This window comes from Helianthus annuus, chromosome 14 (assembly GCF_002127325.2).
Source record: "Helianthus annuus cultivar XRQ/B chromosome 14, HanXRQr2.0-SUNRISE, whole genome shotgun sequence".
Classification (NCBI taxonomy): Eukaryota; Viridiplantae; Streptophyta; class Magnoliopsida; order Asterales; family Asteraceae; genus Helianthus; species Helianthus annuus.
Genome location: NC_035446.2, coordinates 72916376 through 72934088, shown reverse-complemented (window position 1 = coordinate 72934088; position 17713 = coordinate 72916376). Strand labels below are relative to the sequence as shown.

At 37.6% G+C, this 17713-nt stretch overlaps 1 protein-coding gene across 2 annotated transcripts; it reads left to right on the top strand.

The window, feature by feature from the left end:
- The first annotated feature begins 8140 nt into the window (after positions 1–8140).
- On the top strand, positions 8141–16721 carry LOC110941995 (protein PSK SIMULATOR 1). 2 transcript variants are annotated; one of them, XM_022183694.2, is made up of 13 exons: positions 8143–8359; positions 8933–9216; positions 10179–10489; positions 10567–10659; positions 11060–11150; positions 12422–12503; positions 13269–13363; positions 13460–13529; positions 14278–14369; positions 14521–14637; positions 14938–15014; positions 15108–15152; positions 16111–16721. In XM_022183694.2, the coding sequence occupies exons 2-13, from the start codon at positions 8935–8937 to the stop codon at positions 16508–16510; spliced, it is 1755 nt and encodes a 584-aa protein (XP_022039386.1). In that variant the 5' UTR covers positions 8143–8359; positions 8933–8934; the 3' UTR covers positions 16511–16721. The 2 variants fall into 2 exon arrangements, with proteins under 2 accessions (XP_022039387.1, XP_022039386.1); XM_022183695.2 differs by lacking the exon at positions 16111–16721 and having other exon boundaries at positions 8141–8359; positions 8931–9216; positions 15108–15156.
- The last annotated feature ends 992 nt before the right edge of the window (positions 16722–17713 follow it).

Here is a 17713-nt window from a genome sequence, read left to right as displayed (position 1 = left end):
GCTGAAAGTCAAACAATGTTTGACTTTCGAGCTAGGAAAGCAATAAAAGAATGAAAGAGGACTTACAAAGGGTCCAAATAGATTTGGTTCCAAGTATTCTCAGGTAGGTAGTGAATAATCACAACCACTTAGAGAAATCTCAGACTAAATGTGAGGAAAATGGGATGAAAGCATGGCCTTTATATAGTTTTCGTAAAACCGTTAAGATCATTTCTTGGAGAATAGGGAATGATGTAGGCCGTACAAGTGTTAGAGAATGATTGGGGGACTTGTTCTCCACACAAACCAGTCCATAGCATTGAAAACCATTGTTCAAAACCATCAAAATCGAGCTAAATGACCAGATTCAATGTTTCTGTCTGATGGGCTCTCGCGGGCCGCGTAAGAAATGGGCTTAGGCTTACACGGGCCGCCTAAGAAGTTTGACAGAATTACAGTTTTAGCCCCTGCAAGCCTAAAACTTGGTTTTCGATGCATATTTGACACGTTTAAGCCCCGTTAACCCCATTTCAAGGCTCTAAAATGAAGTTAAAGTATAGGGCACTCAAAACATGCTCAAAAGCATCTCGGATGTCGGTTCGTTTGGTCGTACGATCGCGTTGTTCGGTTAATTATGACGGAAGTCGTAACGAACGCAAAAACGATCCAAATTGAGCAACGAATGGAATTTTATTATGCCAATCACTAAAATAAAATATTTTAATGATTACATAAATTTTTGGGTGTCCGGATATATTCAGAATGTAAGATATGCGCGAAAATGCAAACTTGTGCACTTTTTGACGCTTTTAGTCCCTGAATGACCAATAAGTTTATTTTAGCATACCGAACCCTTCAAAGCATATTTCTAAGCTATGTAAAGGATATTTAGGGAATAAACTTGATTTCGACACACCAAACCTTCCAAAACTTATTTCTAAGTTATGTAAAGGTTATTTAAGGTATGCTAAGCCTATGTCACTAGAAGATTTTTTGGTAGAATGCTAAACTGAGAAGGCTAAGTAAGCAATGAATCGCGGAGGAAGCTCTTTTCCGGAGTATTTGTCGTGTTAAACTGATTACGTTTATGCATCAGTTCGCGTATAACTTTCCAGAAAGTGATTTAGAGCTCGAAATCGAACGAGAATTGATATGTGCAAATGATACACATATTTATACAAATCTCAAGTATGAAACACAACCTTCCATTGATTTGGTATTTGTTCGATGGTCGTGGAGGCACAGATGTCACACGAGTTATTACTCTAAGATTGATTTGAGATCAGGCTACCATCAGTTGAGAGTCCGAAAGGAAGACGTCTCCAAAACAACATTCAGAACTCGTTACGGCCATTATGAGTTTCTGGTTATGCCTTTTGGATTAACGAATGCACCTGCGGTATTCATGGATCTCATGAACCGAGTGTGCAAGCCTTACTTGGACAAATTTGTCATAGTCTTCATCGACGACATCCTGATCTATTCTAAGAGTCAGGAGGAACACGAGCAACATCTGAGGCTTATTCTGGAACTCCTTCGAAAAGAGCAGTTGTATGCCAAGTTTTCGAAATGTGACTTCTGGCTTCGCGAAGTCCACTTTCTAGGCCACGTGGTAAACAAGGATGGAATTCATGTTGATCCATCCAAGGTTGACTCGATCAAGAACTGGCCTGCACCCCGTACACCAACAGAAATCCGCCAATTCTTGGGTTTGGCAGGATATTACAGAAGGTTCATCAAGGATTTCTCGAAGATTGCGCAACCTCTCACTTCACTGACTCAGAAGGGTGTCACCTATCGTTGGGGTGATGCACAGGAGTCCGCATTTCAGCACTTGAAAGATAGACTTTGTAGCGCGCCTATCCTCTCATTGCCTGAAGGCACAGATGATTTTGTGGTTTATTGCGACGCTTCCATCCAAGGACTTGGTTGCGTGTTGATGCAACGTGACAATGTCATTGCCTATGCATCGCGTCAACTTAAAGTTCACGAAAGGAACTACACTACACACGACTTGGAATTGGGAGCAGTTGTTTTCGCGCTTAAGATATGGAGACATTGCCTGTACGGTACCAAGTGCACCATTTACACCGATCACAGGAGTCTCGAGCATATCTTCAAGCAAAAGGAGTTAAACATGCGTCAACGCCGATGGGTCGAGCTCTTGAACGATTATGAATGCGTTATCAAATACCATCCAGGCAAAGCCAATGTTGTGGCCGATGCCCTCAGCCGAAAGGATACTATACCTAAGCGTGTACGTGCGTTACAGCTTACCATTCAATCTAACCTTCCCGCTCAAATTCACAATGCTCAGGTTGAAGCATTGAAGGCAGAGAACATCATGGCTGAGTCCTTACGAGGATCGAGGCAACGACTAGAACAAAAGGAAAACGGCGCCTACTATGTTAACGGACACATCTGGGTTCCACTTTATGGAGATTTATGCGAGCTTGTGATGGATGAAGCACATAAGTCTCGTTATTCAGTACATCCTGGTTCGGATAAGATGTACCACGATCTAAAGACTACATACTGGTGGCCTGGTATGAAAGCCAGCATAGCAACCTACGTCAGTAAATGTTTGACTTGTGCTAGGGTCAAGGTCGAATACCAGAAACCATCAGGCCCACTTCAACAACCAGAGATACCTAAATGGAAATGGTAGCAAATTTCCATGGATTTCGTTACTGGCCTGCCCAGATCTCAACGCGGAAATGATACCATTTGGGTGATCGTGGATCGACTGACCAAGTCTGCACATTTTCTGCCTATCAAGGAAACGGATAAGTTTTCTACCCTAGCAGACATCTACCTAAAGGAAGTGGTATCAAGGCATGGAGTGCCAACCTCCATCATTTCTGACCGTGACGCGCGTTTTACCTCTGAACTGTGGTAAGCTATGCACAAGTCTTTTGGCTCACGTTTAGATATGAGCACCGCTTATCATCCACAGACGGATGGGCAATCTGAACGCACCATCCAAACCCTTGAAGACATGCTTAGGGCATGTGTAATCGACTTTGGTAATGGCTGGGAAAAGCATCTCCCGTTAGTGGAGTTTTCGTTTAACAACAGTTACCACACCAGCATCCAGGCCGCTCCATTCGAGGCTTTGTATAGACGCAAGTGCCGATCACCTCTCTGTTGGGCAGAAATTGGTGACAGTCAAATCACAGGCCCAGAACTTGTAGTAGATACAATCGAGAAGATTGCCCAGATACGACAACGAATGGCGGCAGCTCGCGACCGTCAGAAAAGCTATGCCGATAAGCGAAGAAAGCCACTCGAGTTCCAGATTGGGGATCGAGTGCTACTCAAAGTCTCACCTTGGAAAGGTGTAGTTCGTTTTGGCAAACGGGGTAAGCTTAATCCGCGTTATGTCGGACCGTTCGAGATCATTGAGAAAATTGGCAAAGTCGCTTACAGGTTGAATCTACCTGAAGAACTCAGTGGAGTTCACAACGTATTCCACGTGTCAAATCTGAAGAAGTGTTTGTCAGATGAGACCCTCATAGTTCCTCTCAAGGAACTCACTATCGAAGACCAGCTACGATTCGTCGAGGAACCAGTAGAGATTACTGATCGAGACGTTAAAATTCTCAAGCGCACCAGGATACCTCTCGTCCGAGTCCGTTGGGATTCCCGTCGTGGCCCAGAGTATACATGGGAACGAGAAGACCAAATGAAACTCAAGTATCCCCAGCTGTTTAAGAAAAACGCAACCACTACTGAGACTGAAGCTACTGCAGAATTTCGGGACGAAATTCCAAACCAACGGGGGGATGATGTGACACCCCAGGAAAACCAGGAAACCAACGCAACATAACTAGCTTCCTCAGTAACCACGAGCTAAATTTCGGGACAAATTTTCTTAACAAGGGGAGAATGTGACAACCCTCATAATTCCATGTATCCTTACAATTTATTAATGATAATTAAAGTGCTTGATGACTGTGATGAATCATTTAACTGCTTTCTGATTATTGTGCTATACTTACATGTGCTTGTTAAACATACTATAGTGTACAGAAAAGTTACTAAATAGTCCTGTGTGCTTTCCTAAGTGTTGAGAATTAAAAGGGTTACAAAAATATATATAAAAGACACTTTACGGATTAATTAAGCACTTTAACGGAACTGTATCAAACCGAACAACCGGATATTACCCAGAACACTAAAATATTACCAGAGGCATCGTTTTTATTTTTCTGAACTAGTTATGGTCCCCGAATATCATATCACACACTACATAAATATCTAGTAACTAAATCCCTAACTAGCACTTGAAATTCAACTACAAACTAACTAGTTGGTTAAGACCTACACCTAGACCCCCCCCCACCTAGTCTACGGCCAACATGGCCCTTACACAATTGATTTTATTTCAATTGTTAAATAGATCTTGTTCCCCCATAATGGACATATTACACAAGGGTTATTATGGTGGAATGGTTATAAGAATGCACCAAGGGTCCTAGCTCCATATCATTTTCATCACTCCACACCAAAACCTTTATCCCCTCTCCCTCTTGGTCACGGTCGAAGACCACCACCACCCTACCATCACCTTCATCTCATCTTCATTCAATCCAAGCTTATACCAAGGTGCTACAAGGTGCATAACGAAGCTTGGTGCTCTCGGAAGTGGAAGGACCTTCTTCGTTTGCTATTAACCATCACTTTTCTACTCTTGAACTTCCCTAGTCTTGAACTAGTGGTAAGAACTTAGATCTTTGCTTCTTTCATCTTGTTTAGGTGGTTAAAGATGTGTAGTGATCAAAATGATAAGAAACTCTAAAGAACCTTAATCAAGTCTTGAACATAAACTAGTCTAGTGATGAAGTGATGTTAATATGATGTTGTTATGATTCTTGCTGATTTCCTGATAATTTGCTGGTTAATATTGATGTTTGATGTTGTTGTGATCACTAAACATGTTAACAGAATCAATCGAACATGCGTTAGAAGGTAGGGAACTAAAACAGAAAGCTGGTTGGTGTTTACAGCCAACTTCAGTTGGCTGTAACCAGACCGTAACTTAACGATAAATGTATTTTTTTAAGCCTAGATTTATGTATTATGAAATACGGTTCTAATGGCACTAGAATCATAATTTTTGGATTTCGTTTACTATTTTTAAAGTGTTGTTTTGTAACAGCAGCTAAAGCTGCATTTTTGCTGCTGAAACTGTGTTATATTCTTCATCATAACTTGAAACCTGAGTAGAAATAGGTCACGAAATTGGTACTGCAGATGGACACTGATGTCATAGTAATTGTCCCACTGGAATTTCGTCAATCCGACTTACAATGAATTTTTAATGAATTATTCCGTGGACTGCAGTCAGAAAGTAATGAATCTGATTGCAGTCCTGAAAATGAATTTTTATAAAATATTGGTGATGAATTGGATCCCGAGATTTTTACACAGTAATATTTGGATCGTTTAGCACCTTCTGTAAAAAGTTGGGAATTTTTGAAGTAAGATAACTATTTTATTAAAATGCCCGAAAACAGCCCAGTTTTGGATAGTAAAGCTGAAATGACATAAGTAATAGATTGCGTGTCTAAATGTCGAGTATATTATCTGAGGATGATCTAACCTGTTATATGTCAATGAAAGTAATATGTGCAATATCGTGTGCTTGTTCTTGAGTAGATATAGGTGGAATGTTGATATGAGCATGAACTATTGATGTGATGCTTGTTATGTGATAGACGCGTGTAGGAACTTTGTGCTTATTTGAAGTCACTAATAAACTAAGTGGTAATCCTACTAGGACGTGATTGACCGACTTTGACTGTTAGCTATATTTGAGAATCTAACCGAGCAAACCGAGGTGAGTTCACACACTTTCTAAGGCATGGGATTCCCGGTGGTTGGGAATGGGTTAAAGAACTTAAAACGGAATCTACATATCCTCTTTGGGTAGGATATGTACGGCCATCCTCCATAGGTAGGATGCCAATATTAATCCTGCGTACTCTCCTTGGGTAGAACTACGTACGTTCGTCATCCTTGGGTAGGACAACAACCTTAAAACTTACTAGACAAAACTCTATCATGAAGTCCCTCATTTTATATCGACTTAATCGCCGAGGCCAATGGCGAGCGGGTCATTAGTTAATAGCTATTAGGTTTAACAAACCTCACACCGTGCCAGTCGGACGGGCGTGTACTAATGGACTATGGCAAACTGTCAGTGATGATAGACACTGACGTAGGGCACAACTTATTTGCGTTAGTAGTCGATATGGTACTGTCTAGTGGTTCACATGGGGAAGCCCCCACTGATCATGGATATGGTTTGGGTAATAAAGAACGAACTGGTTAATTTTACTTTCAACTACGGGGTAACCCCCACGGCAATTACGCCAACGAAAGACAAACCACGTTTTCAGAAACAACTTAAAACTAAACAACCAAACGTGAACTCACTCAACTTTGTTGTTGACTCGTTGTTACATGCCTTACAGGTTGTTAAATGCTTGGAGCCTGCATGAGGAAGGAGTCGTTGTGGGATACGGACTGTTATGTTCCGTATTTAATATTTAATTCCTTTTGAACTTATTAAACTTAAGCTTTAGACTTTAAACATATGAACTATGGACTTATGTTTTTGGGTTTTACTTTTAATGCTTCCGCTGATTAATTCGAACTTAGTTAACTAGCTTTGGTCACCAAATTGTATTATGGTTGATTTTGTTTACTTATTACGTTGTTCAATATGATTGGTGGCTCGATTCTGGTCATATCACGCCTCCAAGCGATGGTACTTCGCAAGGTGAATTTTGAGGTGTGACACCCTCGACACACTTACCTACTTACTTGAGCATATAACTTATCCTATATATGTTATAAAAACCCAACTATACGAACATACATGCGCGAACAAGTCATACACTCTTGTTTTTTTTTTTTTTTTTATTCAGTTAAACAAATATTAAAACATGCTCATATTCAGTAGGTTATTAAATATATAGATACAGATACTATTAGCCATGTATACGGTTCATTCAACAAGTTCATTTATTTACGACATAATATCAAAATTCAAATTGACTTAGGCCTTAGTTCATCTGTAGTGGGGCGTGATATGGGGCTTTTTTTGGGCCATAGCGTCCCATAGCGCCCGCCACACCACGACAGGCGGCGCTATGGGGCAAAAGAATGAATGCAACGTTATAGATATAGCGGCGGTATGGAGGTTTGTTTTCAAAAATGGACCAATAAAAAATAGCTAAGTGTTTTTTTAATTAATTAATAAAAATGAAAATTAATAATTAGGTAATGATGGGTAGGGACTTTATGACTACGGGCTCTAGTGATATAACGCCTCATAAAGCTCCGTGTGACGTGGCACGACACGTGTCGCATAACGCCCACAAAAGGGCTTTATGACTACACATGACCTTAGAGATACAACACCAATTAAGCTAAAACAAGGCTGGATCAAGCCGGTCTTATAATTGACCTTTGTCGTAGATCATAATGGGGCACTCAAATCTCAACTAAAGCTTATGCGTTATGGGTTGAGCATCGTGTGATCACGGGGATGCTGACATGGAGGTGGAGGATCAACCACGCCCCTTAAGGGGATTGTAGTATGGAGAGAATGGAGGTCCCGTTTGGAATATGAAATAAAAAAGATTTTGAGATGTTTCAGAATAAAAGGAAGTGAGGGATGGAGGGAAGCAGGGGCACAATTTCTAGTGGATGGGAGGGGGCAGCCGACCCCTCGAACTTTTGGCTCAGTAGTGGAGAGTATGTAGTTTTCATATAGAAATTTTGGGCAAATACGTTTTCGACCCCCCGATTTTATAGAAACTTTTGGGTATATACGTTTTCGACCCCTGCAAGGATGCAACTCCCCTTTAATCCTTTATCCTCTTTCGAAACCATACACGTAACGTAACATAACCTAGCCCGATCAATCTTTTTATCGGACTAGACCTACAATATAGCTACGTAACCCAGGTCAACCCCCGGTCCAACATGGCTTTTGCTGTCAAACTAAAAAATTGTGGGGGTGTTTGCTTTCACACAAGGATGAAAGAGAAATTGTCAGAAAAAATATATAATAAATATACATAAATAAACAATAAACATAAACAAAAAAGAAACAATAAAAAGGAACGCGGGACAACATAGACATTTGTTTACATCAAATGAAACAAGGAAAACGTTGACAAATACTGAGCTGTGTATTCAGAATTAGCACAACGATTTTGACCTTTTTTGGTCTCCTGATTCTTCCCCATCGACATTGACCGTCCTGTTTCTTCTAGGGTTCGTCTTCAACCCCAAAACTCACTTGGGGTTTTAATCAAGATTTCATTTTTTATTCATACAAGCTTCATACTTTTTTCTGTATTCGGTAAGCATATTGTTTAATCAAGATTTTACCATCTGGGTCTGTTTAGTTTTAGATTAAAATTATGTGGGTGTGTGTGATTTTTTTTTTTTTTTTTTTTTTTTGTGTTTGTGTTCATAGTTTATGATCCAAGTAGTTGAAGTAGGAACTCATGATTTTTTTTTTTCAAGATTTTGAGATGAATTTGATAAAAAAAAGGTTATAAATTTGTGTTTATTAGGGTAATATAAGTGTTCTTGGTGGGTATTTTCTTTATGAATTATGATTAATGTGATTTGCTCTCCTTGGTTTATTATTTTCTTGAAAAGCATGTTTCTTGAATCTTGATTATGTGGTTACAGGCAATCATTAGTCAAGTACTCATTCTATATATTGATTGGAAAGTTTATGTGAAATATTTTGGTTGGTTATTTGAGTTAAACCACAAAGGGTAAATGTATATTAATTGTGTTTGATATTACACATAGATACCTTTCGACTTTCGTAATATGATAATTACGGTTAAACACATAACTAGTTTGATACCCTGTGTCTTTTCCTTAAGATTTGTAAAGCCTTTGTTTGCACTCTTTAGAGATATGGGAGCGCGTTCGTCGAAGAGTTCAACCCCTAAAAAGGGGTCATCATATGCCAATGCATACGGATCTCGTGACTCGAAGCAATCAAATTTTCAAGATGACTCGACTCCTTCAAGAAAGGAAACCGATAATTCTACGCTTGAAAGAAAGCAAACGAAAGAAGAGGTTGTTAGTCCTAAAAAGAATGCGACTATATTTAGTAGCAAAGAAGATGAATTTTATGATGGGATACCTCGCATCCCTGCAGCTTTGTCTGAGAAATCAAGATCTAGAAGCTTCCGGGTATGTGGATCTTTTACATAGGTTACTTTGTAAAAATAGAGAATAAGAGTTTGTAACCATAGTGCAAATTATGAATCCGCCATTTTCTTGAACAGTTTTGTTTCTAGTTTATATGCTAGTTAAAATTCTCTTTGTATCTTTTAGATATTATGATTTTACCACCATTACTAAAGATGACAAATTTGAACCCATTATTGTATATTAGTCTGTCTGGTTTGTGTTTTATCTCAAGCGGACCAAATAAAGAAGTAGCTAAGAGGGGAACAGGGTCAAACACGTTGAACGTGTCCAAATTTTAGTTTTAATTCATACAACATCCAAGATCGTTGTATTCAAATAGGGGTGCAAACGAACCGAGCGGCTCGAGAAAAAGCTCTAAACGAGCCGAGCCTTATCGAGCCCGAACCGAGTTTGAGCCTAAAATAAAGCTCGTTTATTTATCGAGCCCGATCTCGAGCCTGGCATGTGAAGCTCGTCAGGCTCGTCGAGCTTTATCGAGCCTTAGTGTAATATTATTTTTTATTAATATTTAATAACATTTCCCCCTTATTTAAAGTTAGTCTAGTAAACAAGCCGAGCCGAGCTTATTTAAACTTGTTTACGAGCCGAGACCGAAACTAAAAATAAGCTTGTTTAGTAAACGAGCCCTAGCTTCACTTATCGAGCTCGCGAGCCTAAACGAGTCTATTCTTTATATTTTTTTATTTAATATATTAAATTAATAGATAATAAAAACTAGCTGAGCTCGAGCTTGAGAAACTACCAACGAGCCGAGCTCGAGCTCGGCTCCGCTCGTTTGCACCCCTATATTGAAACATCCAGATTGTAGTGAAAAAGGAAGTGTTTGCGGGTCAACCCAAGCCAGCGCGTTTCAACACATACTACAAATCTCTTGTTTTGACCCGTACCCAACCTGCCCATATCGCCATCTCTAACCATTATCTTATGCTTAATGCTCTCAGGTGACTGCACTCAAAGCCGGTAGCTTAGGGATAGGAAAGGCGGTGGATGTATTAGACACTCTTGGAAGCAGTGTGAAAAGTCTAAACTCCGGTAGTCATTTCGTCACAGGGCCCACAACAAAAGGCAATGAACTATGTATTTTATCATTTGAGGTTGCCAACACTGTCATGAAGGGTTCTAGCCTTATGAACACTCTGTCAGATAGAAATATAAGGCATCTGAAAGAAGTAGTTTTTCTTTCCGAAGGCGTACAAAATTTAGTATCCAAAGACGTGGACGAGCTTTTAAGAATCGTCGCAGCAGATAAGAGGTTCAAAATCATAGATTTTGTTCCTGTGTCATTTATTTTGGTATTATTTTAGTTGATGGGATATGCGGATTTTGCAGGGCCGAGCTGAAAATCTTTACGGGAGAAGTGGTTCGGTTTGGAAATAGATGTAAAGATCCTCAGTGGCACAATTTGGATGTTTATTTTGAGAAGTAACTTGTGCATATTTATTATACTCTTCTGGCATTTCTTGTTATTGGAGGTGGCGGTTTTATCCATTTATTTATAAACGGGTCGATTTTAGTTGTTTAGTCAAATGGGCCAAATCAATTTTTTAGCTAGAAGGGGAATGGTTTGAACAGGTTGAAACTTGAAAGCCACCCGAATTATTCAAAGATTTGGATTTACTAAATATAATATTTTTATGTTAAGCATAATTAAAGCAATTAAATTACAAAAGGGGGAAAAAGTGTTTGCGAGCAAAGCATAATAAAAGTGACCGGTTTTAACTTGAATTCATTTTGACCCGTTACCCAATCTACCCATATTGTCACCTCTATTTATCAATTGTTACGTAGTTTTCACTCGGTTTTTTTATTTACCGTTTTCCAGACAGGACAGGGGACTTACCCGACCTAAGCAATTTAAGGTGCTACCAGAAGTAACAATGGAGCAATTGCTAAACTTGGTTCAACATACAGCTGTAAGCATCCCAAGTTATAATATCTTTTGCTATAATGGAAGCTAAAAAATGTGGACCCCGAGATGGAATAATTAGATAAAGATAATCACGTGTAATAAAATAAGAATTTGTAATCATCCGATGATCAGATGTTTGTGTGTTCAAATTCTAACTATATAAGGTATTAATAGATAAAATGACCAAAAAGAACATTTTTGTGAAGAAAAGGAACATGCTTTATGAAATGCGTAGACGTCTTAAAATGAAATGACAAACTAAGATTTTTATCCTTAGATAATGTTGTTGGTATGAAATTGATTAAACAAGTGATTATCATGGACTAGAAGATTTTTATGTGTGATGTGTAAAGTTAGTTATTACACACATATACCTTCTACACTATGATATTTACAGTTAAATATATTACTATGTGTAATATAGATAATCAGTTTCAAAACACCTTTTTTGTGTGGAAGCTAAATGTTTTAAAGATCTAATGTTACAAAGGATGAATATTACATTTCGGGAATCTATATGAATAATGTACGCGATGAGTTTGACTACCGGCGGTTCTAGACTCTCAAGTTAAACTTGGAATGAGTATAGAGGTATTATGGTCGTTTCTAGAACCTTGTTACACCCCAAATATTCAAATAACAATCAACTTTGTTAGTAGTCCATTAGTCCCACACTAAATTTTCTTACCCGTGCGTTTTTTTTTTCTTTATTTACATCTATCTTAAATTCTTAATCTCGTCCCGTGGCCCATCATGTATTCTATACGGAAAGGTTTTTCCTTGAAGAGTAAATTACAAAAATCGTCCTTTATGTATGTCACTTATTGCAAACTGTGTCCTTTATCTTCAATAATTACAGAAAACGTACTTGATCTTTGCAAACCCTTGCAAGTTATGTACTTTAGCCCTAACTCAGTTAATTTTGTGTGGTTAAATCTGACCAAATGGACCCCACATGATGGTATTTTGGTCATTTTACTCTCATGTGGGGTCCATTTGGTTAGATTTAACCACAAAAATACCCTCATGTGGGGTCCATTTGGTCAGATTTAACCACAAAAATTAACTGAGTTAGGGCTAAAGGACATAACTTGCAAGGGTTTGCAAACATCGAGTACATTTTCTGTAATTATTGAAGACAAAGGACACAGTTTGCAATAAGTGACATACATAAAGGACGATTTTTGTAATTTACTCTTCCTTGAATAACTAGCGAAAAGTCACAACTTATAATTTTACATGGTATCAGAGCTAATCCGTCATCTTTGGGTGCAGGATTTGTACAGAGAGTTATCCGTATTGGACAAACTTGAGCAAGATGACCAAGGAGGGCCTAATTCAACTCCAACTCCGAAAGGTCAAACCATAATTCAATTATCCAAATATCTATTAGGAAATTACAAGTTCAAAAGCTTGCAATGTTTTATTTGATGTATATATAAATTTGAATAAACTTTTAACTATTGATCAAATGTCTAAAATTACCTTAGTTAGGACAAAGTAAAGAAAAATTGTTGATACTAGAAAAGGAAAAAAAGTAATTCAAATTTGAAAACTTACCAAAAAAGGAAATGTTGTAGATCTTTGAAGTTTAAAACAACCCCAATTAGAAAGTATACCACTAGGGATGTGAACGAGCCGAACACTCTATCTAAAGCTCGAACTCAGCTCGTGAGTATTTTAAGTTCAAGCTCAGCTCGGGCTTGGCTAGTTTATTATGTTAATTATTTTATTTATTAACATATACGTTGAATTTTGTTTTTTTTTTAATTTTTAATTCTATTTTTATAGCACACTATGTTTAGTTACTTTCTTATATATTTTATACATATATAGTGATAATATTTCCTATGTATATATGAATAAAAGGTTTTATAGGCTCGCAAGCCTAGTAGAGCCTTGGGATAATTTATTAAATGATCTCCAGCTTAAGCTTGAGCTCGTTTAGTCATTTATGCTCGGTTCGATTCGAGCTTACAACGAGCGGATCTTGAGTAACACACGAGTGGCTCAACCTGTTTCGCCTCTATATAGCATAGTTTTGTTGTATGCTTCGTATATCCGTTCTATCATTTATGAATTAATTTATTACACTCAAATAAGCGTATCATGCATTTTGCAGGCCGTGAGCTGTATTTAATGCAAACACTGAAAGGCCAAAAGAAGCAAGTAAAACTCCTGAAGAAGAAGTCGCTCTGGTCTAGGAGTATGGAAGATGTAAACCCGTGTGACCCGTTACAACCTCTAATTTCTGTCATTGATTTCTTCTTTGACTTAGTTGAAAATTTTTCTTTGACTTACTATCTGATACAGGTTATGGAAAAGCTTGTAGATATTGTCATCTATCTAAACCGACAGATCAAAGAAGCTTTCGAATCCGCATGTATGTCCTTCTCGTGTTGTATGTCGGTCTTAGCTTCAATATATACTCCATGTCTCGTGAAAATTACAAAAAAATTCCAAATGTTTCTAACTAAACCTGTTCCTTAAAGAATTAATCTATCTTTTATTGATGTTATTAATTTTAGCCTACAAGCTTTCAGTAGTTTTGTCATTATATAAGGGTATTTTAGACAACAACCAAACTTTTTTTTTTATCAATTATGATCTTTTTTTTTTTTACAAAAAGATCTAAATACTTCTGACACGACACAAATCTAACACGAAATTCATGGGTTTGGGTTTATCTGTCGTGGGTTGAATGCATGAACATGTTTAGCTAAATGGGTCAGATTTAGGCCGACACATTTAACCATTTATTTTTACAAGGTTTTTTAAACATGTTTTATGCCATAATATAAAGTGGCTGTGCCAAAATATAAAAGTTAAAAGAAAACTGAACACTAAATTTATATACATTTGTATTCTTTTTTGTAAATTTGTAATTTTCAAATATAAATATGCAAAATAATTAGAATTGTGGGTTAAAAGGGCCGTATTCGTGTCATCCCTCAAATACCCATGTCATGTTTGGGCTTTCACAATTTTTGGGTTCGTATCGGGTTCGACCCGGCAACCCACAAACACGACCCGTTTAGCACCAAGTGATTGCCCAAACATGCAGCATAATCTATTTGTTTACGTTTATACTCATGGTATCTAGTTTTGGATGATGACATCTAATAATGCAGTATCAAGTGCTTGCCCAAACATGCAGCATAAACTTGGACCCTCCGGTCTTGCGTTGCATTATGCTAATATTGTCCTTCAAATCGACTCGATAGTGAGTACACACCCTTTATTTTCTTTCAAGTTTAGATATCATTTCTAAGGGTTCACAACGTACTTATATAGTTATATGCAAAATGTTCCCAAATTTCAGTTTCGGTCTCTTTCGGGCTCATTGTTTCACACGGGTTGTCTTATTTTATTAGGTTTCTAGAAGCAGCCCTATGACTTACATTGCAAGAAGCACATTATACCAGAGCCTGCCACCTGATATAGAATTATCTTATCGGTCCAGACTAACTTCATTTCGTGTAGATAAAGAGGTACGCTAAATGTTCACCTTGTCTCTAGCTGAACCTTATTTGCTTATGAACGGGTCGATTTAGGTTATGTTTTTAACGGGCCAAAATTAGAAAATATAACTAATCAGGAAACAAGTGAAATTGGTCGATATGGTTAACTTAACAGGTCAAAGTATATTCAAACACGTACAACCTCCTAAATTCCATTGATTATTTACAAAAAAAACGTCTTGAAAACGGGCCCAAAGGGACATTAAAATGTACCATTTTGACCCGAAGCCTCGATTATGTTCTAGAAATTTATATTATTTGTTTCTGCAGCTCGATGTTCCCGCTATTAAAGCCGAAATTGAAAAAACGCTATGTTGGTTTTCTCCGATAGCCATAAACACAGCAAAGTAAGCAAAGCTGACCCGCTTTACCCTTTGACCATTTCAGCTGGTAAACTGATCAGTTTTAGCTTTTCTTCGTGTATCTTGTTTTTTCAATAGGGCTCATCATGGATTTGGTTGGGTTGGCGAGTGGGCGGACACCGGGTGAGTCACAAATTTGTTTCAGTATCTGTTTACCATTGGAAATTATACGGGTTGGGTAACGGGTCAAGTCAAAATATGAAACTATGATAAGTGTATCAAACCGGACAGCACAAATTCTGTTAATCTGTTAAATATACGGACAAAACTATCTTATCAACATTAAGGGTGTAAACGAGAACTCGAGCTCGTGAGTAATTTTTCATGCTCGAGCTTGAGCTTGGTTCGTTTATTATTTATTTATCATATATATTTTTAATTATATGTATATATATTTATAACTATAGCTTTATTACAAAAATATATAAATATTTTTAGTTATATATATCATGAGGCGGTTAACGTACAAAATGCCTTAACGTACATTGCGTACGAGATTTAGTAACAACATGCGAAATTGATTTATAACACGCGACTTCCATTTTTTTTTCCACATGCGAGTGTCCTTTTTTAAAATCCATGCGATTTTAAGTTTTTTTAACACATGCGACTTTCATTGTTTATACTATAACGTGCGATTTCAGTTTTTTAAATACATGCGATTTTCATTTTTCAAAACATAACGTGCGATTTTGCCTCGCGTATGCAATGTACGTTAAGGCATATTGTACGATATACTTTTTCTATATATCATACTTTATACATACAATAATTATTATGCAGATATATAAAGTGAAAATATATAAATAGTAGGCCCCGTTTAAGCTTGCGAGCCTACTTGAGCATGCTAATATATTAAACAAGCTTATTTTTAGGCTCGAGCTCGGCTGCTTGGGCCCGAGCTCTCGATTTGAGTTTTTAGCGAGCCAATCTCGAGTAGCTTACGAATGATTTGGCTCATTTACATCCCCTAATCAAGATAATGACCTAAACCAATTTGACCCGTTAGAGATAAAACATAACCCAAATCAACCTGTGTATATATAATTGGGTTGAGAATCGGAACTTGTGATTTATGCAGTTCGGGAGGAGTAAGGAAGCCAAATGGGCTGAACGATATAAACCGGGTTGAAACATTTAACCATGCGGACAAAGGGCCAACAGAAGCTTATATTGTTGAACTATTGTTGTGGCTCAACCATTTGACAAATAAAATGAAGATTGATGCAGAGCTTGAGGAAGTGAGGTCAAACCCAGACTCCCCAAAATTCGCCAATCAGCGACCATCACAAACCGCTTCTGCAAACTTGACAGTTGCAAGCGAAGAAGATGAGGACGAGGACGAACGTATTGTGGATCATACAGAAGGAAGTGAAGAAACTACTGTCGAACTTCCGGTTGTTGACTTTGACCCGGGCCACGTAACTGAAAAAGAGACCATTGGTGGCATCAATGGTGTGGAAATTGAACCTGTGTGTTGATTGTTGACAAGAGGTTCTTGAATGTGAATATACCCTGAAACTGTTTTTTTTTTTTTTTTTTTTTTTTTTTTTTTTTTTTTTTTTTTGTGGTGTATAACTAAAAAGTAAAAAAAAAACATATTATTTGTAATGGTTATACATTATTCACCTGTTGTAAACCCTGGATGCTTTCATCTGTATGTATGAATAAACACAAGGGTTTGTATTACGATTTACAGGTGTTCATGGTTTTGGTAAGTCCGCTTTTGATAAAAGTTATAGGTTGAAATGTTTACAGTTCAGTTGAAAAACGACAAACCAAACTGGCTAGATTGGTTGGTCCAGTCGAGTCAAATGGCCAAAAACAGTTCAGTTGATAGTTTGAAGCGGCTTTTCAATTTTAAAATCTTTGGAAAATCATTAGGTTTTATTAAATTTTAAAAAGTTATAAAGTTGATTTGTTAATATTATCATATGCTTAATCACATATTCTAGAACTTAAAAGTAATGATATATGAAATGGTTGGTTGGGTTTATATGACCGGTTTTAAATTTCAAATTGTGAGTTGAACAGTTAAACCCGGTTTTGTTTTTCAAATAAATAAATTGTGAAGCCGGTTGTATGCATGCACCATGAAGACGGGCTAGATCTTGTCCAAAATGTTGACTAGAAAATCAAAGCCAAAGCAATATTTGTGTAAAACTCCAACTTGGGTTCAAAAGCTTAAAATATACTAAATTGCTATATCAAACAATTTTAATTGCAACTTTTAGAATAATAACAATCGTATAAAAATGAAGAAACACCAATTCTAATCCGTTTGGTATAGAACTATAATGGTAGTCTCGACTAGGAGGTTATCCTCTTAATGTCTTCTTCGATCGATAAAGCTTGGGATGATTTGCAAAACAAAACACCATGAGCTTGTTGCGAGAAGGAGAGGTAGGGGGTTTTTCTCGTAACCGCCATCCGACGTTAGACTGCGTAATGTTCTTACAAAAAAGTAAGGAAACGAGTGTGTGTTAAGAGTGAGAGAGTGATCCTTAAACCTTTTTTGGTAAAGGTTGCTATTTATAGCCGAAGCTTTAGAGAAGGAGATGGACTGATGGGCTCATGGGTCGGACGTCGCCATCAAGGAATATCCCCTTGGCCCCCTTTGACACGACATGTAGTGTCCGTAGAAGTGGAGGGACGTTGACACATTGTGATTGGGCACACGTTAC